Source organism: Oryx dammah, unplaced genomic scaffold, assembly GCF_014754425.2.
Source record: "Oryx dammah isolate SB20612 unplaced genomic scaffold, SCBI_Odam_1.1 HiC_scaffold_1, whole genome shotgun sequence".
Lineage (NCBI taxonomy): Eukaryota > Metazoa > Chordata > Mammalia > Artiodactyla > Bovidae > Oryx > Oryx dammah.
In genome coordinates, this window is record NW_024070185.1 from 1,325,795 (window position 1) to 1,352,426 (window position 26,632).

Here is a 26,632-nt window from a genome sequence, read left to right on the forward strand (position 1 = left end):
CCACATTTTTTCAGCATGAGGTGTGCAGAGTTCTGGAGGCCAAACACAACTCATTCACGGATTTGTTCAAGTAACACATTCTTTACTGAGGGTCTGCTACAGCTGCTGGGATGACAGAAAGGAAAAAAGTTTAAGTCCTGGCCTTCAAAGAGCTAACTGTTTGTTTAAAGGAAAGAACAAGTCAGGAGTCCCCAATATGCAGATGACACCACCCTAATGGCAGAAAGCAAACAGGAACTAAAGAGCCTCTTGATGAAGGTGAAATAGGAAAGTGAAAAAGATGGCTTAAAATTCAACATTCAGAAACTAAGATCATGGCAAATAGATGGGAAAACAATGGGAACAGAGACAGACTTTATTTTCTTGGGCTCCAAAATCACTGAGGACATTGACTACAACCAAGAAATTAAAAGAAGCTTAAAGTTTTTCTTCTCCTTGGAAGAAAAGCTACGACAGACCTAGACAGTGGATTAAAACACATCATCTTGCCGACAAAGGTCCAGATAGCCAAAGCAATGGTTTTTCCAGCAGTCATGTACAGATATGAGAGTTGGACCTTCAATTCAGTTCAGTTGCTCAGTCGTGTCCGACTCTGCGACCCCATGAATCACAGCACGCCAGGCCTCCCTGTCCATCACCAACTCCCAGAGTTCACTTAGACTCACGTCCATGGAGTCAGTGATGCCATCCAGCCATCTCATCTTCTGTCATCCCCTTCTCCTCCTGCCCCCAATCCCTCCCAGCATCAGAGTCTTTTCCAATGAGTCAACTCTTCTCATGAGGTGGCCAAAGTACTGGAGTTTCAGCTTCAGCATCATTCCCTCCAAAGAAATCCCAGGGCTGGTCTTCTTTAGAATGTACTGGTTGGATCTCCTTGCAGTCCAAGGGACTTTCAAGAGTCTTCTCCAACACCACAGTTCAAAAGCATCAATTCTTCGGCGCTCAGCTTTCTTCACAGTCCAACTCTCACATCCATACATGACCACTGGAAAAACCATAGCCTTGACTAGACAGACCTTTGTTGGCAAAGTAATATCTCTGCTTTTCAATATGCTCTCTAGGTTGGTCATAACTTTTCTTCCAAGGAGTATGCATCTTTTGATTTCATGGCTGTAATCACCATCTGCAGTGATTTTGGAGCCCAGAAAAATAAAGTCTGACACTGTTACCACTGTTTCCCCATCTATTTCCCATGAAGTGATGGGACCAGATTCTATGATCTTCATTTTCTGAATGTTGAGCTTTAAGCCAACTTTTTCACTCTCCTCTTTCACTTTCATAAAGAGGCTCTTGAGTTCCTCTTCACTTTCTGCCATAAGGGTGGTGTCATCTGCATATCTGAGGTTATTGATATTTTTCCCAGCAATCTTGATTCCAGCTTGTGCTTCATCCAGCCCAGCGTTTCTCATGATGTACTCTGCATGTAAATTAAATAAGCAGGGTGACAATATGCAGCCTTGATGTACTCCTTTTCCTATTTGGAACCAGTCTGTTGTTCCATGTCCAGTTCTAACTGTTGCTTCCTGGCCTGCATACAGATTTCTCAAGAGGTAGGTCAGGTGGTCTGGTATTCCCATCTCTTTCAGAATTTTCCACAGTTTATTGTGAGCCACATAGTCAAAGGTGTTGGCATTGTCAATAAAGCAGAAATAGATGTTTTTCTGGAACTCTCTTGCTTTTTCCATGATCCGGCAGATGTTGGTAATTTGATCTCTGGTTCCTCTGCCTTTTCTAAAACCAGCTTGAACATCTGGAAGTTCACGGTTCACGTATTGCTGAAGCCTGGCTTGGAGAATTTTGAGCATTACTTTACTAGCATGTGAGATGAGTGCAATTGTGCAGTAGTTTGAGCATTCTTTGGCATTGCCTTTCTTTGGGATCGGAATGAAAACTGACCTTTTCCAGTCCTGTGGCCACTGCTGAGTTTTCCAAATTTACTGGCATATTGAGTGCAGCACTTTCACAGCATCATCTTTCATTTGAAATAGCTCAACTGGAATTCCATCACCTCCACTAGCTTTGTTCCTAGTGATGCTTTCTAAGGCCCACTTGACTTCACATTCCAGGATGTCTGGCTCTAGGTGAGTGATCACACCATCGTGATTATCTTGGTCATGAAGATCTTTTTTGTACAGTTCTCCTGTGTATTCTTGCCACCTCTTCTTAATATCTTCTGCTTCTGTTAGGTCCATACCATTTCTGTCCTTTATCGAGCCCATCTTTGCATGAAATGTTCCCTTGGTGTCTCTAATTTTCTTGAAGAGATCTCTAGTCTTTCCCATTCTGTTGTTTTCCTCTATTTCTTTGCACTGATCGCTGAGGAAGGCTTTTTTATCTCTTCTTGCTATTCTTTAGAACTCTGCATTCAGATGCCTGTATCTTTCCTTTTCTCCTTTGCTTTTCCTTTTTCTTTTCACAGCTATATGTAAGGCCGCCTCAGACAGCCATTTTGCTTTTTTGCATTTCTTTTCCATGGGCCTTAAAGAAGCCTTAATGCCAAAAACTGATGCTTTTGAACTGTGGTATTGAAGAAGACTCTTGAGAGGTCAAACCAGTTAATCCTAAAGGAAACTAACGCTGAATATTTACTGGAAGGACTGATGCTGAAGCTGAAACTCCAATACTTTAGCCACCTGATGTGAAGGGTCAACTCATTGGAAAAGACCCTGAAGCAGGGAAAGACTGAGGGCAGGAGAAGGGTCAACAGAGGACGAGATGGTTGGATGGCATAACTGATTCAGTGGACATGAGTTTGAGCAAACTCTGGGAGATGATGAAGGACAGGGAAGCCTGTTGGGCTGCAGTCCATGAGGTCACAGAGAGTCAGACACGACTGAGCGACTGAACAAGAACAAAGTGCCAAGAAGAAGAATGAGCAGGGCGAGGCCAGGGCAGTGACACGAGGAGACGAGGCCCTTTTTTGGATACGGTGGTCAGAGAAGACCTTCTGAGGAAGAGAGCAAGCTGGAGCAGGGGAGTGAGCCATGTTGAGATGTGTGTAAAAGCAGCCCTTCCCGCCAGGCAGGGCAAAGAGCAGGTGCCAAGGCCCCAGGCCTTGGTGATTTAATAAATGACAAGAAGACTGGAGCCAACAACGCAGGCATCAAAGATAAGGTGGAGAAAAGGGCAGGGCTCAGGTACTCTGCTTGTGCACCTTTGAACAAGAGGCGTCATGTCACACCGATGGAAATGCCAGGGACCCTGAGAGACACGCCAGGGGCAAGAGGACGAGTTAGGGGACTAGTTAGGAGACAATTCCAACAGTTAGAGTTTCATCTGACTCTAAATGCTTTCACCTTGCACCTGCAGGGGGTGGGGACCTACGTCTTAAATTCACCTCTTCTAAAGGAATGCGACGTAACAAGACAGAGTAGCACACATCCCTCGGTGACTTCATCAGTCTGAATAACTGAAAACGATTGTTTCCAAAGATCTCAGTTGAGCAGCCTTAAGATCAAGCACGAAACAAGGCCGACCATCCTTCCCTCCTTCATTGAAACTACATGAAAGTCACACAGGAGTGAATAGCTCCTTTGTTCTTCAACAGACTATCTGAGAAACAGAAGCACACTGTCTTTTACTGTCCATTCACTGCTCACAAAGCCCCTGGGGTTGGCTTTTGTCCTTCAGCAGCTTTTCATGGACAGGTACACGTAAGCCTGGCTCCGAGTTCTGTGGGCGCTCAGAGGCACAGGGAGGACCCGCGGCTGCCCTGCGTGAAAGGAAAGGCGTATCAGCTACACGGGTGACCTCACCTGTCAGGTATGCGGCAGGGCCACGGAACAAAGGTGGCTTCCTTCCTCTGCAAGGAAAGCACAACCTGTCCAGAAAACTGCTGCCTTACTCTTGAATGACAGTGCCGCACAGTTCAGGAGAAACAGTTCCCATCTTTAACCTTTGTTTTTATTAAACAAAACTCTGTGCTACTGTGGGTGCTATCCTTCTTTGTCAAACCTTAAGGAAAAGCCCAGCATATTCACTAATCAAAACTATGTATTGTTCAGGTCACCTTCATTCACGTGTGTTTGTGCCAAATAAGTGTACTTATCAGTCGGAAGTGGTAATCGAAAGATTGTAGGTCTACAGGGTTAGGACTCTAGTGTCCGGTCTGTGTGAAATGTAACAGGAAGGCAAGGAACCTGATGCTTGAGACTGTTACTTAGTATATAAAAAGCAACACTGCCTTTTCACATTTTAGGGCGTGCTGAGTTTTCCCGCTTATGAAGTGCACCACTGTGTTGTTTTTGAGATAGTGGTATCAATGCAAAACAGCACTGGGGACATTCTTCCACAGCTTGCCTGGACGCAACTGACAGAACACAAAGTTACTAAAATATGACTCCACTCTTTCAAGATCACACAACATCTTGCTACAAATTTTTCCCCAAGGTCAGGTAGTCAAGAATTTACCTTCCTGAATCCCAAAGGATCAGCTCTGAATATCATTCTGCACCATTTACAATGGATTTGCTGTCATTAAAACTGCTACAGTTTTCATGCTAAAGCTGCCAATGGACAGTTGTGATTTAATTCCTCCCCAGCCTGGTGGATGGCTTATCCAGGACGTGACTGCTACAGTTACTGGCAACTCTGCACACTTGTTAGATTACACACAACTGACCAAGAAAACTGATATGAGATATCAAATTTAAAATCAATCTTGCCCTTGCTCTATCTTTAACTTACCCATTCTATTCTTTGGTTTAAGTTACCAGTGTGTCTGGTAACTTCCAAGAAATGGTGACCTTTCAATCCAGTCACAGAGGAAAAAAAAATGTGTACTGAAGGAGCAAAATACAACCTGTTTTCATACCTTCTAAAGTTCAACATTTATCACTGAACACGCGTGCTCAATCGCTTCACTCAAGTCCGACTCTTTGCTACCCTACGGACTGTAACCCGCCAGGCTCCTCTGTCCATGGGATTCTTCAGGGCAACCTGGAGTGGGTTGCCATGCCCTCCTCCAGGAGATCATCCAGATCCAGGGATCGAACCCAGGCCTCCTGAGTCTCCTGCACTGCAGGCGGATTTTTGATCGCTGAGCCACCTGGACATAAGGTATGTTGAATAAATCCCACCCTGGCCAACACCCCCCAGTCACAGAGGGGATGGGTGGATGGCAGCAGGACTGCAGCTGCACAGACATCAGACACCAGCCAGCAGTTAATGCCTGGACTCCCTACCCAGACTCAACCTGATGCTGCTACTAGAAGGAGAGCAAAGTCGCTAGCGGGGCTTGAGGAATTTATGTACCAGCTTAACATGAAAAACAAACTCGCCTCTCAGTCCAGAAGTAAAGAAAGTGGGATCACAAAGAGAAACTTAAATAAACCTAGCAACACACACGAATTTGCATAATAAAAATGCACGAAGCATCCCGCTCCTTTGACAGGGACCTACACTTACAGAAGGCCCAGAAACCCAGCATGAGGCAGCCCTCGGGCCCCCGGGCCTTGCTGATGGGCTGTTCCTCAGGACGGACCATGCCCTCATCTGTCAAGAAACACTGGGTGGAGCTAGTGCTACTTATCTGTGACCCCACAGCTCAGCCTCCTGACAGAGGTCACGATGACTTAAGTATCTCCACGCATTACAGTTAACACCTGGCACACTAACAACCACAGGACATCAGTCTTCCAGGTGTCTTCACCAGAGAAGCCAGGATCATGTTCTCCCCGTAGCTGGTCAGGATTCCAGAACTGCAGAGTCCCTTGGAGCTCATCTTTTCTTCTAACTGCCCCCTTTCTGCTTCATGATTAAGAATTTTAATTTAATTCTGACCCTGTGTGTTGCCTCTTGCAGGATTTAGGGTGTGGAGGTGCCATTCACTGATAACCACATCATCACCTGTGCTTCTTGCCAACCAGAGGGACTACCCAATATCTCTATCATGTACACCAAGATCAAGCCTTATTACAGGTACACTTCTACCCCTAAAGCAGAGGTGCAGGCAGAGCAACCAGAAGGGGTTCAGGACTTCAGCCCGCGCTGTCAGCCACATGTCAACTGACAAAGTCAACACATCCCCACACCACACGCAAAAATAAGCTCAAAATGGCTTACAGACTTAAATATGAGACACGACACCATAGAACTCTTAGAAGAGAACACAGACTAAATGTTTCCTGACATAAACCGTACCAATGTTTTCTTAGGTCAGTCTCCCAAGGCAACCGAAATAAAAGCAAAAATAAACAAATGGGATGTAATCAAATGTACAAGCTTTTATACGGCAAAGGAAACTGTCAACTAAATGAAGACAGTCTATGGACTGGGATAAAATATTTGCAAATGATGCAACCAACAAGGGCTTAATTTTCAAAATATACAAAGAGCTTATACAAATCAATAACAAAACAAAACAACAACCAAAAAAACAATTAAAAAAATGGACAGAAGAACTAAACAGACATTCCTTCCAAGAAGACACTGATGGCCAACAGGCACATGAAAAGATGCTCAACATTGCTAATTATTAGAGAAATGCAGGTTAAAACTACAATGAAATATCACCTCACACCAGTAAAAATGGCCATCCTTAAAAAGTCTACAAACAATGAATGCTGGAGAGGGTGTGGAGAAAAGGGAACCCTCCTAGACTGCAGGTGAGAATGTAAATTGATACAGTCACTATGGAGAACAGTATGAAGGTTCTTCAAAAAACAAAAATAGCGTGGCCACATGATCCAGCAATCCTACTCATGGGCATATATCTAGAAAGAAAACTGTAATTTGAAAAGATACATGTACCGCTTTGTTCAAAGCAGCACTATTTACGACAGCCAAGACATGGAAACAACCTAAATATCAATCAACAGAGGAAAGGATAAAGAAGATGTGGTGTGTATATATACAATGGAATACTACTCGTTCATAAAAAGAATGAAACAATGCCATCTGCAGCAACATGAAGGGACCCAGAGATTAGCATACTCAGCAAAGTATTATAAGTCAGAAACAGAAAGACAAATACCACGTGACAACATATATAAGTGGAACCTTAAATACAACACAAATGTATTTATCCACAAAAAAGAAACAGACTCACAGACACACAGAATAGATTTCTGGGTGCCAAGTGGGAGAGGGGCTGGGGAGGGACAGACTGGGAGTTTGGGATTAGGAGATGCAAGCCCGTATACATAGGATGGATAGACAACAAGGTCCTACTGCACAACACAGGCAGCTGTATTCAATATCCTATGACAAACCACAATGGAAAAGAATATATACATATAACGGAATCCCTCACTGTACAGCAGACATTAACCCAACACTGGAAATCAACTACGTGAAGTGAGATGAAAGCCGCTCAGCCATGTCTGACTCTTTGGGACTTCATGAACTATACAGTCCATGGAATTCTCCAGGCCAGAATACTGGAGTGGGTAGCCTTTCCCTTCTCCAGGGCATCTTCCCAACCCAGGGATCGAGCCCAGGTCTCCCGCATTGCAGGCGGATTCCTTACCAGCTGAGCCACAAGGGAAGCCCAAGGATACTGGAGTGGGTAGCCTGTCCCTTCTCCAGCGGATCTCCCAGACCCAGGAATTGAACCGGGGTCTCCTGCATTGCTGGTGGATTTTTTAGCAACTGAGCTAAAAAATCAACTATACGTCAGTAAAATTTTTCAAAATTAAGCAAGTATTCAGTAAAGATCTATGTCATCCTTGGGAGCTAGCTCCTATTAGATCCACTTTAGTTTCCTTGTGTCAGAGTGACAATCTGCATGGGGGGACGGAAATAACAGATCACATACTTTAACAAGGCTTCTGGTTCAATTCAGCAGAACATTCTTTCTAATAAACTAGGAAAACATGACTACCAGACCACCGTGGTGGGGGTCACACAAATGTTTTGAGGGCCACCCCCCAGAGAGGGTCTGATGCCAGTCAAGTTTCCATAGCCTCTGGTAATACCTTCGGAGCTGACTCAGACCGTGGAGAACAAATACGGTTACAGGTGTCAAAAGTACACGTGTGGGAAGAAGATAAAAGGGTCCAAGTGGACATGGGATTCTGGGATACGAACTTTCAAGCCCATCAAGATGCAGTCCCTGAAGCAAAACACTCACTACCTTCTCAGCTGTAGAAGTCAGAAAAGAGACATAAAACACAAGACTCCTGCTCCCAAGTAACATATAACTTGGTACAGGAGACAACACTGAAACACCCCAATACAATATTGTAAAGTAATTAACCTCCAATTAAAATAATAAATTTATATTTAAAAACTTAAATTAAAAGAAAACAGTCAAATACCAAATCAACCCTGAATATTCATTGGAAGGACTGAAGCTGAAGCTGAAGCTCCAATACTTTGTCCACTTTATGCAAAGAGAAAAGTCTCTGCTGCTGAGAAAGACTGAGGGTAGGAGAAGGGGACAACAGAGGATGAGATGGTTGGGTGGCATCACCAACTCAATGGACATGAGTCACAGGGAAGCCTGGCATGCTGCAGTCCATGGGGTCAAAAAGAGCGGGACACAACCGAGCGACTGAGCAACAAAAAGTACCCAATGTAGGTATTTAGTAAAGATTTGAACTTTCAAGGCTTCTGGTTCAATACAATAAATACAATACTCTAAATAAATATAATAACAAATTAAGTATGTTTTTAAGATCAAGGGTCCACACAATTACTATTACTATTACAGAAGCAATTACTATTACAGAAGCAGCATTTTTCCCATGGAGAGCTACTGACCACTGTGAGGATGAGAGACAGGAGGTGGTTTAATTAGGAAGCAAAAACCAAGGGCTCACATAAGAGATGGGAGACAACCAAACTTAAAAGAAGAGAAAATCTGAGCGTCTATGCAAGCATGAGTCAGCCACACAGGGAGTCATTTTTAAAGAGACAGAAGGAGCATCACACTCAGGAGGGTCACGTGACGGCCCTTCCCCACGGCCAGGCTCTCTTCTTCCCAGAACTCTGTGAGCAGGCTCAGGACACCCCTAGACAGGAACCCAGGCAAGGGGAGAAGCTGGCGGGCTTCCAAAGGAGAGCAACTAAAATGACTAAACTGTTAGGAAATGGGTCCTCCGGGGACACACAGAGGAAGTGCAGTGTTTAGGCCAGATAAGGGATGGCCCGGGAGGCGGCCAGAAGGGTGCCAGGGAGCGCTTCTTTCCCATGAGGGATAGGACGAGAGGGATGTGGTGAACCCGCAAGCACTTGGAGCTGGATGTGATTCAACATCAGGACAGAACTACAACCCCCTGGCTCCGACTCCTGTGAGGCTCTGGACTAAGCTACCAACAAGCTTCTGAAATGTCCTTTCCAAAAGACACTTTACAGTACAGTAGATGACCATCCTCCTAAAATGTCCACTCAGTGTCCTTTCTTACCCTACAGAGACAGGAAGTGAATATTTTAACTAAAAATAGAAGCTCCATTAAAAAAAACAACCAAAGAAAAAACCCAGAAGCAGAGCAAAGCTCTTCACTGTTGCTTCATTTTCAAAATTCATCAGAAAGTTATCAGCTACATAAATGCACTTATTTAGTCAGAGATGGTTCCCAGTCAGTCAGTCAAGTCACTCAGTCGTGTCTGACCCCGCGGACTGCAGCACGCCAGGCTTCCCTGTGCAATACCAACTCCAAGAGCTTGCTCAAACTCCCAGAGCTTGCTCACCATCCATCAAGTCAGTGATGCCATCCAACCATCTCATCCTCTGTCGTCCCCTTCTCCTCCCGCCTTCAATCTTTCCAAGCATCAGGGTGTTTTCAGTGTGTCAGTCCTTTGCATCAGTGGCCAAAGTATTGGAGTTTCAGCTTCAGCATCAGTCCTTCCAATGAATATTCAGGACTGATCTCCTTTAAGATTGACTGCTTTGATCTCCTTGCAGTCCAAGGGACTCTCACGAGTCTTCTCCAACACCACAGTTCAAAAGCATCAATTCTTCTGCACTCAGCTTTCTTTATAGTCCAACTCTCACATCCATGACTACTGGAAAAACCATAGCTTTGACTAGATGGACCTCTGTTAGCAAAGTGATGTCTCTGCTTTTTAATACGCTAAGTTGGTCATAGCTTTTCTTCCAAGGAGCAAACGTCTTTTAATTAAAAGAGATGGGCCTAGGCACATTTTAAAAAGCCATGAGCTACTCTAGATAGGAGATAAAAAATAATCAAAACACGGATAAACTGAGCAGAGTATCTATCTAAAAACATGATGGGGGCACTCTCAAAGGAGGGGTGGGAAAGGGTGAGCGGCGTAAACAAAAATCAGCCTCAAGGAATAAAGCACACATTCTACATCCAACATCCATTAAGGGACCCAGGTAGGGACATCATAATCTTCCCTAACACTAACTTTTAAAAATCAGAACCAAGCTACAAAGCTCATCTAGTCTCCTTGACAGACGTTTGGGAATCTAAGATTTTTCAAAATTCTGCCAAAGAACAGAATCAAAAGACAAGCATTTTTAATTAGTTCAGCTATTATTCCCCCCATGTCATCAAAAAGAGAGAGAGAAATAGGGAGGCAGGGAGAGAAGAAGAAACAGTCATGGATGGTCAGCATGTCAGGAATTCCACGGCCGCTAGGGCCCCAGGAGGAGGAGGGAGAGACACAAGGCCCCCAGGCTCCCCTCCCAGCCCAGGGTCAGCCTGAGGGGGTGGCAGAGCCAGGGCAAAACCAGAGGTGACAACCGTCACTAACTCATGAACCGCCTCGGAACCTCAAGTTTAAGCTGCCTGCTTAGAACAAAATGTCCGATGACATGAACACGACAAATCGATTAAGGAAATCGCCAGACTACACAAGCCCGCGTGCACTAGGGCGTGCACATACACACACAGCCTACTTCGCAACGTGCCTGACACGGGCCATGAAAAGCTCGCATTCTAGGAGGAGGACCAGAAGGCACTCACGGTGCTGAGCGTCCACAAGCTCCCGGGCACTGGGCTGCAGACCCTCGTGGTCTCAAAAAGGGAGATGTCAGGTCGAGGAAAGAAGGGGCCCAGAGCTGCACGGGAAACGAGAGGCACAATCCCCCGCCATCACGCCCTCCCAGGACACAGAGAGCAAGCCGCGCCCCGTCCCCCTGAACCGTGTGAAGCAGCCTCGTTGCTCTGGCACCTCCCCTGCCCTGAATGAAGCCCCTCCAACCGGATGCTCCCACTGCCCTCAGCTCACCACCCACATGACCTCCCGATGCCTCCTGACCACTCCACCGAACGACCCACCGCCTCCATCCTCACTCCCAAAGCCAAGTGTGCCCACAAGGAGAAGCAGGTCCGTGGCTGCCCTTGCTGCGGCCCCCTAGGCTCATCTGCCCCCAGAGAAGCTCAGCCACTCCCCCGCCCCCCACTGCCGGCATCAACACACTGCCGGGACAGCCGGTCAGAGTGGGACAGACAGATGCAGGGAGCCCAGAGCCCTGCAGGGCAGCGCACCTGGCTGGGCACACTCCAATCTCAGCCCTGGGGACCCCAGCAGGCAGCACAGAGGCGGCCCGGCAAGCGCCCCAGCTGCCCCCGCCCTCCTGCGCGTCCCCCTGCTCCACGCCCGGCACGCCTCCCACCCGTCTGAAGACACAGACACGCCTCCCACCCGTCTGAAGACACAGACACACCTCCAGGGACACTCAGGAGCTGCGGGCCCGGGGCCACGCTGAGGCACATTTCCTGTCGTCTCACCCAGATGACGTCCAGACACTAGCCTCAGTCCGTCCTAAACGCTCACTATCGAAGCTGGTCTTGGCATGGGCAATCAGGTCAAAATTCTCACGGCTGCATAGGAACTCAGATACACAAACCTCTAGTTTTAGAAGAGAGGAAACCCTGGCCTGTGGAAGAGAAATCACTGGTGGCAAGTCACCAAGCCGGGACTGATGCCACAGCCCCATCGCTTGGCACCGCACAGGTGGCCCTCACATCCCACCTCCTGACATCCTCCCAGCGCTAGCAGCACGACCAGAGGGCCCCATGCCACAGCTGTACTTTCCTGGATTCTGTAAACATGCCACATTGTCTCCTACTGATGACCTTCACCTAACATCTCACGTTCAGCAAAATCACTACCCTTGTACAAGACAGTCTGGGCTTTCAAGATCTTCTAATATTTTGGACTTGTCCTAAGAATAGGTAGAAAATAGAAACACGAAAGTGCTAATAGTATTACAAACAACGAAATACATAATACTGAATGAAAGTAATTAGATTGACCAAAAATGGGAGAAAAAGTAAAAACATATGAAATGCTGGAAATAATATATCAGTGTGTTTAAAAGACACACTTAACCATGGGAAACAAAAAACCAAAAAAAAAAAAAAAAAGAGAGAGAGAGAGACATTTGGTAACTAAATACCCCTTCGAATGAGCTGAGCAAATAAAAATTTAAGGTCTGAGGTTTAACTTATTCCTGACATTGTTTCCTCTACGTGGTCAATGTGTTAAAGAATTTTTAAAGTTCTATAAAGATACATGTTTAACAACTAAGCAGTTATTTAATCAGCACTGTCAGAAGACTTTCAGCTCTATGGAAACATAATCTCCTCCTAAGAAATCTAACATTCAGCTTTCACCCTTAGTGTCCAAACACCTTCCAGGAACCTTACACAAATACCAAGCTGCTGGCTCCCACCATGAGGTTCTGCCCTGTTGCTATTGCATTATTTGTGGAGGCGGACAAGCTTCCTTAATATGAATTACAACCAGGTAAGGAGAAGGCAATGGCACCCCACTCCAGTACTCTTGCCTGGAAAATCCTATGGACGGAGGAGCCTGGTGGGCTGCAGTCCATGGGGACGCTAAGAGTCGGACACGGCTGAGCATCTTCACTTTCACTTTTCACTTTCATGCACTGGAGAAGAAAATGGCAACCCACTCCAATGTTCTTGCCTGGAGAATCCCAGGGACGGGGGAGCCTGGTGGGCTGCCGTCTATGGGGTCGCACAGAGTCGGACACGACTGAAGCAACTTAGCAGTAGCAGCAGCAGGGAGCGCTTTGGGCATTCCAGGTGGCACAGTGGTAAAGAATCCACCTGCCAATGCAGGAGACCCAGGTTCGATCCCTGGGTCGGGAAGATCCTCTGGAGAAGGGAATGGCAACCCACTCCAGAATTCTTGCCTGGAGAATTTCACGGACAGAGGAGCCTGGCGGGTACAGTCCGTGTGGTCAGACATAACGTAGGACATGACATAGTAGCATGCGTGGAGCCCCTCCAGCAAATTCACATTTCATCCTGGCAGTTCTCTGCTGTCCAGGAACACTCAGTACATTTTAAACACAAATAGGTGTGAAAAGAAGAGAGGCGAAAAGCAAAGGAAAAAAGGAAAGATATAAGCATCCGAATGCAGAGTTCCAAAGAATAGCAAGATGAGATAAGAAAGCTTTCTTCAGCAATCAATGCAAAGAAATAGAGGAAAACAACAGAATGGGAAAGACTAGAGATTTCTTCAAGAAAATTAGAGACACCAAGGGAACATTTCATGCAAAGATGGGCTCGATAAAGGACAGAAATGGTATGGACCTAACAGAAGCAGAAGATATTAAGAAGAGGTGGCAAGAATACACGGAAGAACTGTACAAAAAAGATCTTCACGACCCAGATAATCATGATGATGTGATCACTAATCTAGAGCCAGACATCTTGGAATGTGAAGTCAAGTGGGCCTTAGAAAGCATCACTATGAACAAAGCTAGTGGAGGTGATGGAATTCCAGTTGAGCTGTTTCAAATCCTGAAAGATGATGCTGTGAAAGTGCTGCACTCAATATGCCAGCAAATTTGGAAAACTCAGCAGTGGCCACAGGACTGGAAAAGGTCAGTTTTCATTCCAATTCCAAAGAAAGGCAATGCCAAAAAATGCTCAAACTACCATACAATTACACTCATCTCACATGCTAGTAAAGTAATGCTCAAAATTCTCCAAGCCAGGCTTCAGCAATACATGAACCGTGAACTCCCTGATGTTCAAGCTGGTTTTAGAAAAGGCAGAGGAACCAGAGATCAAATTGCCAACATCCGCTGGATCATCAATAAAGCAAGAGAGTTCCAGCAAAACATCTATTTCTGCTTTATTGACTATGCCAAAGCCTTTGACTATGTGGATCACAATAAACTGTGGAAAATTCTGAAAGAGATGGGAATACCAGACCACCTGACCTGCCTCTTGAGAAACCCGTATGCAGGTCAGGAAGCAACAGTTAGAACTGGACATGGAACAACAGACTGGTTCCAAATAGGAAAAGGAGTACGTCAAGCCTGTATATTGTCACTCTGCTTATTTAACTTCTATGCAGAGTACATCATGAGAAATGCTGGGCTGGAAGAAGCACAAGCTGGAATCAAGATTGCCAGGAGAACTGTTGGGCATACACACAGAGGAAACCAGAATTGAAAGAAACACATGTACCCCAATGTTCATCGCAGCACTGTTTATAATAGCCAGGACATGGAAACAACCTAGATGTCCATCAGTAGATGAATGGATAAGAAAGCTGTGGTACATATACACAATGGAGTATTACTCAGCCATTAAAAAGAATACATTTGAAGCAGTTCTGATGAGATGGATGAAACTGGAGCCGATTATACAGAGTGAAGTGAGCCAGAAAGAAAAACACCAATACAGTATACTAATACATATATATGGAATTTAGGAAGATGGCAATGATGACCCTGTATGCAGGACAGCAAAAAAGACACAGATGTGTATAGCGGACTTTTGGACTCAGAGGGAGAGGGAGAGGGTGTGATGATTTGGGAGAATGGCATTGAAACATGTATAATATCATGTAAGAATCGAAATGCCAGTCTATGTCTGATGCAGGATATGACACGCTTGGGGCTGACGCGCGGGGATGACCCAGAGAGATGTTGTGGGGAGGGGGGTGGGAGGGGGGTTCATGTTTGGGAACGCATGTACACCTGTGGTGGATTCATGTCAATCTATGCCAAAACCAATACAGAATTGTAAAGTAAAAATTAAAAATAAATAAATAAATTTAAAAAATAAATTAAAAAAAAAAAAAAGATTGCCAGGAGAAATATCAATAACCTCAGATATGCAGATGACACCACCCTTATGGCAGAAAGTGAAGAGGAGCTAAAAAGCCTTTTGATGAAGGTGAAAGAGGAGAGTGAAAAAGTTGGCTTAAAAGCTCAACATTCAGAAAACGAAGATCATGGAATCTGGTCCCATCACTTCATGGGAAATAGATGGGGAAACAGTAGAAACAGTGTCAGACTTTATTTGGGGGGGCTCTAAAATCACTGCAGATGGTGAATGCAGCCATGAAATTAAAAGACACTTACTCCTTGGAAGAAAAGTTATGACTAACCTAGATAGTATATTCAAAAGCAGAGACATTACTTTGCCGACTAAGCTCTGTCTAGTCAAGGCTATGGTTTTTCCTGTGGTCATGTATGGATGTGAGAGTTGGACTGTGAAGAAGGCTGAGTGCCGAAGAATTGATGCTTTTGAACTGTGGTGTTGGAGAAGACTCTTGAGAGTCCCTTGGACTGCAAGGAGATCCAACCAGTCCATTCTGAAGGAGATCAACCCTGGGATTTCTTTGGAAGGAAATGATGCTAAAGCTGAAGCTCCAGTACTTTGGCCCCCTCATGCGAAGAGTTGACTCATTGGAAAAGACTCTGATGCTGGGAGGGATTGGGGGCAGGAGGAAAAGGGGACGACAGAGGATGAGGTGGCTGGATGGCATTACGGACTCGATGGACCTGAGTCTGAGTGAACTCCGGGAGATGGTGATGGACAGGGAGGCCTGGCGTGCTGCGATTCATGCGGTCGCAGAGAGTTGGACACGACTGAGCGACTGAATGAAAAGTCACCCCTGTTCATCCATTGCTGAGTTACATAAACAGTGAACATACAGTGTTCTAAACTTTTGTCCTTGTTAAAAAATATTTGGGGAAATTTTAATTCCTTAGTTGAACAGAAGAAAAGTGAAACTTGAGAGACCAAGCCTTTCGGCACTCTACTAAACGCAACTTACCAGTTCATGTGCACGCTGCTTATTGCTGCCTTTTCCCACGTTTCACAACTCAAATAATCTACTGCTCAATGGCCTTCCTCCCCGTCCTGCTGTCCCAGGAGCTCACTGGCAGGCTGGCTGCGTTTGCAGTGACAGGTCTGCCAGCCTCCCGGAGGCCAGCACTCCATCCTCTGGATGGGGTACGGGCACAGAGACACCCAGGGCAAGGACGGCCCCACACACGGCGTGTGTGGAGCTCGCAAGTTCTCTTTTTATGGTCACGACTCTCAGAAGTCTTTGAAGTTGAGGGAAAAAAGTGAGGGGTACACACAGTATGAGGGCTTCCCAGGTGGCACAGCGGTAAAGAATCCGCCTGTCAATGCAGGAGACACAGGTTTGCCCCTGGGTCAGGAAGATTCCCTGGAAAAGGGCATGGCAACCCACTCAGTATTCTCGCCTGGAGAACCCCATGGACAGAGGAGCCTGGGGGGCTACAGCCCATGGGGTCGCAAAGAGTCGGACATGACTCAGCGACTAAACAGCAATACACACTATGAAAAAGCTTTGGGAGGCTGAGGCTGGGTCCCACAGCGAAGGAGCCCCACAATCAGATACCACACAGCTGCGGAGAGGCTGGCTGACTCACACCAAGTGGTGCCCGGGCCCTCGCACCTCGCAGAGGCAGGCAGTGTCTCCACCGTGGCCAGGCGGGACCCTGGAGGCCGAGCACCCCACGCCCACCAGGCTGCAGGAGGGAGACCAGGTCACAGACACTCGGGGTGCCAGGCCCCGTGCAGGAGGACGGGGACGGGAGGCATGTGGGCAGCAGGTGACCACAGCAGGGTCTGCTGCGAGACCCTGGTGCTGGGAGAGGCCTGCGGGTCCGGGGCAAGCAGGACACCCGGTATTGGATCTGGCCCCAGGACCGCAGTTGTTCTCCACCACCCAGAGTGCTCGGGACACTCTGTCACAACAGCCGCAGGAGAGGAACACAGGGCCGGCCTGCTGCCATGCAGGAATCCTTTTCTATCAGGATGAAGCACGAGCCAGGGACAGCGACGTGGACAGAGCCCCGCTGGCTGCAGCGCTGAGAGGGCCAGGACAGCCAGTAAGGCACCCACGGTGGCGGCTGGGGGCCCTGCACCAGCTCCTGGGCCTCTCCAGCCACCCTCCCCACGTCCACAAGATGAGGATTTCTTCCTGTGCAGCAGTGAGAGCACTGACACACTGAGAGTGACGGCACTTTGTGGAAAACTGCACGTTGCTGACAGCATGTATGATAGGATCCTGTCTCTACGCAGCTCCTTCCTCAGGGAAGAAACATACCAAAAAGCCCTCACAGTGGTCACCTCTGGAGATCAGGATCAGAGAGAGGAGAAGCCTCATCTCCCCTGTACATCTTCTCTACCACAAATTTCTTAGGATGAGTACTTACTACCTTTAATTTTTTAAATGGGGAGAAAAACACTATGTGGTCATTTAAAAAGAAGGAAGCATGTTAATTCAGGGACTTGCATGCTCACAATTCATGCGCTCTTCTGTGTGTATAGAACAGCTCAATAAAAAAGGTGTCTTCTTTTTTAAGAAGGTAGATGCATACGTGCTCAGACAAGACGAGATTTCCCAGACAGATTCTAGTCATCGGATACACAGAGTATGGAATTCCGCTTATGTAAAGAACCAAAACAACCAGATGCATACACACAGAAACATACACAAAGAGATAAACACACACATTATACTTCCAAAGTGAAGAATTTTTTTTGACAGCCAGGATGTTTTCAGGAACTCATTTTGAAATTTACATTTTAAAAATAACAATATTGTTCCAATAACAATAGTCCTTAACTGCAAAGGGCTGGTTGAGATTTACACAGTAAGATCCACGATCCATTTGTGGTACAAAACGAGAGTCATTCGGCATTTCTCTGCTGCGCGCAGGCTTCCTGCCCAGTCCAGCCCTGAGCCTCACTGCCCTCCTGATTCAGGAACAAGGTAGCGGCCAGGGTTGGGGTGGACACAAGGACAGAACAGGGGTCAAGGAGGAGATAAATTAGTAAATAGGAGAGGTCAAGAATGTCAGCGACAGTGTTTGGCAAAAACGAGCAACACCTTTGTTTATTTTGACTCAGCCACTCGGAAACATCAAAACCTCCCCACCTCACCATCCCCTGTCCAAACCACCGCCTGAACACCCAAGTTTGTCCAGGAGGGATGCTCCCCCGTAAGCTGCAAGGGGAGCTGGTCCTGCATGCCCACTCTCACGCACCTCCTCCCCCCGTCCAGATGCTCACTCCAGAGTCACTGCCCTCAGTCACAGGGACGCCCCGGCATCTCACCCCGCACTCTGTGGCCCCCCCACCTGCTGCCTCCCTGTGTGTGTGTGCTTGGTCAGGTCTGACTCTGCGAGCCCGGGGCCTGGAGCCCTCCAGGCTGCACTGTCCATCGGATTCTCCAGGCAAGCATACTAGAGTGGGTTGCCATTCCTTTCTCCAGGGGACAACCCAGGGAGTCCAACTCATGTCTCCTGCATTGCCGGCAGGTTCTTCTCAGTGGAACCATCTGGAAGTCCCAGGAACTAGGGGACAGGACTTCAACTTCTAGGTCTGGGAGGACACAACTCAGCCCCTCACAGTCAGCTCCAGGGAGACAGGGAAGTGTACCAGGGAGAAATGAAAACAGGAGAAAGGAATTCACCTGCGCCCTGGTTTCTAGAACTCCTCACCTTCCCCATCTCCCGGTCCCCGGACACCAAGCTCCGACCTTTTCTGCCTGAGCCTGACGGTTATCTCAGGCCCAGAGGCCCTTCCTTCGGGCTCCGAGCACTGACCACTATGGCCACCTGGTCCTGTGTGGCTCCCAGAGCCCAACGCAGTGTGGCACCAGGGGCTCGTCTCAGGCCACGCCCTGCCCCTCACTGTTTTCTCACTCTGTCCCCACTTGTTCACAGGTGCTTGGCCTCATTTCATGTGGGTCAGGCCCCTGGAATACTCTGCCCCTTCTCCTGCCCAGCCCCTCTCAACTAATTAACACCATTTCACCCTGAAGACCTCAACTCAAATGCCTTGGCCTCAAGAGGCTTATGAGTACAAACACACACACACACACACCCTGGGAAGCTTGTGAATATGAACACATACACACACACACATCCCTCACCCTAAACCAGGCTCCTGCCCATCCTCTCTCCAACTCTCTCTCTCACACACATACACCCTCATGCTAAACCTGCCCCTTACCCATCCTCTACCCAGCTCCCTGCCTAACACTGAGCACCTGGAATGACCTACCTGCACTGTTTACACACTATCAAAAGTGTGTCTCCCCACCAGAGTGACACACAGTTCCTAAGCAGAATCTGCATCTGGTTTGCCCAATCCTATCTATTCAGCAGCTAGGGCAGTGCTTGGCACCTAGTTAAGTGCTTGATCAATATTTGCCAGATAAAGGAAAGACTACATGAAATACAAGTCAGTGTCAACCAGGGGTCATGTGATCAATGGTTGCTGAACAAGCTCACTCTGAGGGAGCAGCAGTGTGAGGCTGTTATGTAACAACACCTAGACAACAGGCACAGGGACAGGCATCAGCCATGGAACGAGCAGAACCACACTCAGAAAGCAGAAATCTATTCGATTAGTCATAATTCTATAGGAACCACTCAAACATGCTGTCCATGTCTTACTGCGGATATACTTATATATGTAAAACCCATCTTCAGTAGGTACTCTCCAGTCCATATAAACAGTTATCTACAGCCACCCCCGCCCTGCACCTCATTCCCCTGGTCACCACTGGCCCTTGGATCACAGGAATTCTTCACTTGAAGTAAAGAGCTGCCAGCTCCCCATGGTGACGTCGACCCAACACTTTTCCATTTGATCCTTCATATGAGACAAAGGTCCATCTAGTCAAAACTATGGTTTTTCCAGTAGTCATGTATGGATGTGAGAGTTGGACCATAAAGAAGGCTGAGCACCAAATAATTGGTGCTTTCGAACAGCGGTGCTGGAGAAGACTCTTGAGAGTCCCTTGGACTTCACGGAGATCAAAACAGTCAATCCTAAGGAAATCAACCATGAATATTCATTGGAAGGGCAAATGCTGAACTGAAGCGCCAATACTTGGCCACCTGAGGCAAAGAGCCGACTCACCGGAAAAGCTGATGATGCGGGGAAAGATTGAAGGCAGGAAAAGGGGGCAACAAAGGATGAGGCGGTTAGATTAGACAGCATCACCGACTCAACGGACATGAGTTTGAGCGAACTCCGGGAGGCAGTGGAGGACAGGGAAGCCTGGTGCGCTGCAGCCCATCAGGTCACACAGAGCTGCACACAACTCAGTGACTGAACGATACCAAACTGTGGCAAGAAGGGCTTCGCAGGTGCCCCAGTGGGTGAAGAGCCTGCCTGCCAATGCAGAAGAAACCGGACAGCTGGGTTCAATCACCAGTCAGGAAGACCCCGGGAGGAGGGCACAGCAACCCACTCCAGTGTTCCTGCCTGGAGAATTCCATGGAGAGAGGAGCCTACTGCTGCTGCTGCTGCTAAGTCACTTTAGTCGTGTCCGACTCTGTGCAACCCCACAGACGGCAGCCCACCAGGCTCTGCTGTCCCTGGGGTTCTCCAGGCAAGAACTCTGGAGTGGGTTGTCATTTCCTTCTCCAATGCATGAAAGTGAAAAGTGAAAGGGAAGTCGGTCAGTCGTGTCCGACTCTCAGTGACCCCATGGACTGCAGCCTACCAGGCTCCTCTGTCCATGGGATTTTCCAGGCAAGAGTACTGGAGTGGAGTGCCTAGCAGGTCGCAAAGAGTTGGACACAACTGAAGCGACCGCACGCACGCACACGAGGCAGAAATCACTAAAATTCTGGGAATAGGATGTGTGTCATATGTCAGAAATGTTCGTATCTGCCGATAACACCCAGTCTCCCTGAGACACTCGCGTGAGGAGGCCACATGGCCACGATCAAACGGAACAAGGAACATATTTGCTGTTGTGCAGTCCCTCAGTCTTGCTCGACTCTTTGCAACTGTGTGGACTGCAGCAAGCCAGGCTTCCCTGGAGTGAAGACTTCCTTCACCGTCTCCTGGAGTTTGCTCAAACCCATGTCCATTGAGTTGGTGATGCATCCAACCATCTCATCCTCTGTTGCCCCCCTCTTCTTCCTGCCCTCAGTCTTTCCCAGCATCAGGGTCTTTTCCAATGAGTCAGCTCTTCACAGGATCATAACCAATTACCAAACAGCATAACACGTGCTATCAGCACCAGCTTCTGCCACGGTGGGTACAGGCTCTCACATCCCCTGGCTGGTGTCGAAACAGTTAAGGATCTGGGATTCTCTCACCTCAGGGGACACCCCAGGGGCAGGTGGACAACTCCAGGGCTCTCATTTTCAAAAGCAACATTTCCTAGTTTGGGATTAGCAGATGCAAACTAGTATATACAGGATGGATAAACAATAGGTCCTACTGAAGAGCACAGGGAAATACAGTCAAGAAGCTGGGATAAACCCTCATGGAAAAGATTATGAAAAGAAGATATGTATAACTGAATTGCTTTGTTAAATAGATTTTTAAAAAGAAATAAGAAATAAAGGAACATTTTCTGAAATGTATTGATCTTTAGGTGCTGGTGCTGTTTCTGTATACCTGGTTATTTTGAATATGCCAAAGTAAAAGGTACCAGTAACTGCTAATGAGAAATTATTTTAGACTAAGTGGGGAAGAAGTTCTTTTTCTACGAATTGCAGCATCTGCATCCACCCACATCACCAAATAATTTCAGTTTGTTTGTTATTTTTTCCTCCACTCTCAGTGTCATTCCCCTGCCGCCCCAGCCCAAGTAACAGATATCACCTATTTTTAACGGCCTCAACTGCCTTATCCAAGTTATGAGGCTCAAGCTCAGTTGAGCTTCTTGGCGAGTAATTTTTCTTATGCTAAAGAAGAAACACAAAGTAAACTAGGAAAATCATAATCAGTCAGAATAATAATACTGACATCATCAAAACCTCAAAATAATGTATCTAAGAAAAGTGTCAGTCAATTTTGGGAGATTAGCAGCTCAAATAAATGAACATTCCAGCATCACAGTGTCAGTTTCTACGTAAGAAAGAAACAAAACCTTAGAATTCAAAGGACACCAAGTTGAATGCTGAGCCCTCGTCTTAAATTTCTTTTTATCAGTAATCAAACATTCACCACATTCCTCACAACAGGTAAGGCAACCTGTCAACTGATGAGACGCTTCTATTCACAGCCAGAAGCTATGACTCTCCAGCATAATTAACAAGGAAACAAAATCCTTCCAAGAAGCAAATCCAATCCCTAATTAAGTGAAGCAGACCTGGGCCAGGTGTCTCAGAAACGACCAACTTGATCAGAGGTTCTGAGTTTGAAATATTCATGAGTCCATGAATGCTAATCGTGTAAACTCCATTAAAAAAAAAAATCTAAGAAAACCCTATAAGCAATTTCATAACTAGGGGGCTTCAAATATGCAAAGAAAACCTCCAAAACACAAAGTTCTCACTGTCTTAAAAAAAAAAACAGTAAATGTGACTTAAGAGAAATCTGATAGCCTGAGGATAAAACTGTTTTCCAGCAATTAACACACTTTCTGTACTTACCATCTAGTGATGCAAACACACAATTAGTAAGAGACAGGCTTAAGAAGGAAGGAGAATGGTAGAAAGCAGCCCGTCTGTTACGTCTGCAATGGAGCCACACCTGTGAGCTGACACTATTCAACACCATCCCAAAGGTCACTCCTACATTACATGAAAAAGTCAGTTCTGTGTATTTACTATGAGTATGTGACAAAAACATTCCCATTCAGATTAACTGTTCTTTAAAACTGCATTTGCTCAATTTGGCCAATCATCAAAATCATTTCTTCCAGGATAAACAAAAAAAAAACAGAATTGCTTTAAATGTCCAGAACTACTTTTGAGGTTTACAAAAATGAGAAAAGCATGTTTCATTAGGATGTCGTCAACTGCAACATAATTCAGATTTCTTCAAAATCTCTTACCTTCCTGCTAGAAATTTCTGTTGTGGTAACTGTCGAGATATTTAGCCACGCTTGAAATTATTTCAGCCCAAACCCAAAACCCCAGAAAAATCTTCCTGATGGAAACATTTTGTTTCAATCCCTATGAAAGTCAACATAGCTAGATCCTCTGCTGTCTTAGCATGGCCCTCAATGACAATCTGTTGCTACAGCAACAAAACTCTGCTACCTGTGGCCACGATTTGTTAAAAATCCCTCCAACCAGAAAATTCTGTGCTGTGCATTCATAAAACCCATAGAACAGCTCCAAGCCACAGAAAATTAAAGCTCAATTTCCCACTTACGACCTACCCACACACCTATCTATAATGTGCACACATACATGCATAATTATGACTCTTTCAATGCCATCAAAAAGGTAAAACCACAACAAATTTCCATTTTACATCCTGCATAAAAAACTGCTGTGTTTTAGATTTCATTGAATAATTGCTACTGTTTCTCAAAATTTATCTTGAAAGGCAATAGAGGCCCACCATCCAGGAGAGAATTCTAAAAACAAAACCATTTATTATTTACATCCAATCTCCTTCCAAAGAAGAAAAAAACAATTCCTGACGTATAATTTCCTATCTGTTCCAATGATGTGGCTCCTTCAGCCATGAGTTGATGTAGAAAACACCCAAAGAATAAAGAAGACATGCGAACATCTGCCTCCGCGGGCTACTCACCCTCACCGGGGGGCTCCAGGCTTGCGCCCGCGGCTGGGGTCCACCCTGGGGGCTCGGGCCATCTTTAGGGCTGCAGGTGACCACAGCACTACTCTGAGCCCTCAGGGCGCTGGTGCAGTTGGTGCCACTGCCCCCCACGGGACCTGGCTTCCACGGCCGCTGCTTGATGCCGTCCAGAAGTCTGACCAGCAGGATGTTGCTCGGAAGCTGCTCCACACCCGAGCCAACCAGAGTCCGGCACTCGGGACATCTGAGTTCATTCCGGGAACCGACGATGCCCAGCAAACAGCGTTTACAGAACGTGTGCTGGCAAGGTAAGACCTTGGCAGAGGCATCCAGCCGCTCCAGGCACACAGGGCACTCCAGCAGATCCAGCAGGGCCGACTCATCCATCTTCCTCTAGTTCACCAAAGGCAATGCAGCAGTGACCCGCATACTTGTGTGCAGCTCTCAAAGTGGCTCATGTAACATCCATGTCAGACGCTGCTCTGGGGCCCCCGGGGAAGAGGAGGGAAAGACAGAGAAGGAGGACCATCACTGGCGGGTAAAGGTACAAAGAAGAGCCAGGAACCCAACAGCACACACAAGTGCTTCCTGAGAGAATGGAGCTGCGCTTTGGAATACATGGTGCCTGAACTCCAGAGTCAACAACTGAAAACAAAATGGGCTTTTTAAGCAGTTCACAATAAATCCGTGAAGACATCTAGTTCACTGTGCAGGAACAGCTATCAAGTACCATAGGGGACTCTTGCCATAAACAGGATTTATGAAATGCAATAGAAACATAATTTCTCTGGCTCTCAAAGTGAAACCTGAGGCCTTAACTAAGTCCTCAACTTATCTGAGAAGGTGAAAGTGGCAAATGAACTGTTTCCTCCACCTGAAATTCCTTTTAAATCCAACCAAGTTCCCCAGCATTCAAGCCACTTTGGTGGTAAATGACCCCAGTATTAAAGACATATGTTTCTTCGCTGGTCTTAAAAATAGAATTGTTTAATCTTACCCAAGGAAAACGAGATGAAGGTTGACAATTCTAAAGGACACACTGAAGATGGGCCCGAAAGCAGCTCAAATATAAACGTACCACCCTTCAGGGCAGCGGCTGACAAACTCGGAAGCGATTTCTGAACGGCCTGTGCTAATCCCATTCAGAAAATCTGGCAAAATTATCACCCAAAGAATTTGAGAATGGAATGCTGGACTGGGAATCGCCAGCAGAATATGAAAATGGAGCCATTCAGGAAAAAACATTCAGACCAGAGCCTGCACCGCTCTACTCGACGAGAGCCAGGTGGCGGTGTGGACGCGGACATGGGCCTGGCCGTCGCTCCGCTCGCCACAGGTACTGCGGGCCCGCGTGGACGCCGGGCCAGGTGCCCGCGCCCCCAATGAAGACGTTCCCGCGGCCAGAGGCAGGGGGCCGCCCTTGCAGACGCTGGGGCCAGGTGCCCAGGGCGGCCCTGGTCGACGCCGCAGGGCCAGGTGCTAGAGCCGCCCGCGTAGACGCGCCCTGGGGCTGCTGCTAGGGCCGCCGGCGTAGACATCCCGGGGCCAGGTGCCGGGAGCCGCCCGTGTAGACGCGCCCCGGGGCTGCTGCAGGGGGCCGCCCGCTTAGACCTCGCGCCCCGGCCAGCGCCGGGAAGGCAGGGCCGGGCCGGGTGGGTCCACCCGCCGCCTGGCCGCCGCCCCGGGCCTGGCCGGACAGGAGCCCCGCGCCCTCGGGAAGTTTCGGGGCTCAAGAGCGCCCGCAGAGCCGCGTCGCCAGGTCCGCCCGCCGGGCGTTCGGGCGCCCGCCGCCGCAGTGCCTGGGGCCGGACGGCCGACCCTCTCCAACCCGGCCCGGGGGGCGCGGGGCTCGGGGCCGGGGGCTCGGGGCGGGGGGGGGGGGGTCCTACCTCAGCGCGGCGCCTTCTTTGTCCGCACGCCCCGCGCTCTCCCGCTCGCCCGCCTCGGACGCCGGGCAGCTTTGGACTCCGCTCGTCGCCCGCGCGCTCCCGCCGCCGCCGCCTGCCGGGCCCGGAGAGGGGGAGGGGAGGGGAGGGGGCGGGGCTGGGCGGGAGGGGGAGGAGCGCGGAAGAGGAGGGGCGGGGCCAGGAAGGAGGAGGGGAGGGAGGGGCCGGGCGGGAGGGGGAGAGGAGGGGCAGGGGTGGGAAGGAGGAGGTGGGTGTGGGCGGGGCCGGGCGGGAAGGGGAGGAGCGCGGGAAAGGGGCGGGGCCGGGAAGGAGGAGTGGGAGGGGAGAGGTGGGGAGGGGCGGGAAAGGAGGAGGGAGAGGGAGGAGGAGCAGGGAGGAGAAGCAGGGAGCGCCGCCCGCCCTCCTCCGGCGTGTGGGCCCTGCCGGGGGCCAGGGTCGGGGCGGATCCCGGGAGGGGACGGGGAGAGGACCCGAGCGGCCGCCGCAGAGGCTGGGAGGGAGGTCTAGGGGGGACGCGCTGGCCGCAGAGGAGGCGCGGGCGCCGCCGGGTACCTGGACACAGACCCTGCCGCGAGCCTTGGGACCCGGCCAGGACCCGGAAAGTGGGGCGGGCGAGAAGCCCGGCCCGGCCCCGGCCCCGGGGTCAGCCTGGCCGGAACCAGCTCCGTGGCCTCTGCCTACCCTCGCTCCCCCCAGCCCGCGTACACACCTGTAACGCCAGACACACACCTGTTAACCGAAAGGTCCTTTGGGAAAACGTTGTCCACAGGTGTGGGGGGTTGTTTCTCATACTCAGTTTAGAGGGAAGACAAGTTAAAATTTTGTGATTGATCTCAAAATTGTCATTTTATTTGCATTTACCGTCCACTCAACAAACATTTTTCCCAACTATCCTTCCTCAAAGGTGTGCAGAAAATAAGAAGAGGGGACACATACTCCTTTGCAAGAAACCGCTGCCTGCTCTTCACCCAGCCCAACCCTTTGAAGGGAGTGGATGTTCCTCTAAGGTCCGGCTGGGGCCACGGCAAAACC

The 26,632-nt window shown here is 48.2% G+C and overlaps 1 protein-coding gene across 3 annotated transcripts in view; it reads right to left on the reverse strand.

Moving 5' to 3' along the window:
• The window catches only part of SH3RF1 (SH3 domain containing ring finger 1), a 157,823-nt gene extending 132,123 nt beyond the window's left edge, over nucleotides 1–25,700 (reverse strand). For 2 of the 3 annotated variants that reach the window (XM_040227907.1, XM_040227754.1), the window contains exons 1-2: nucleotides 25,583–25,687; nucleotides 23,688–24,175 (exon numbers count right to left, since the gene is read on the reverse strand). In XM_040227907.1, coding sequence (XP_040083841.1) covers nucleotides 23,688–24,080 — 393 coding nt within the window. In that variant the 5' untranslated portion in view covers nucleotides 24,081–24,175; nucleotides 25,583–25,687. Of the gene's footprint in view, nucleotides 1–23,687; nucleotides 24,176–25,582 lie in introns of all 3 variants that reach the window. The other variant, XM_040227836.1, reaches the window with a different exon arrangement.
• Between the last annotated feature and the right edge of the window lie 932 nt (nucleotides 25,701–26,632).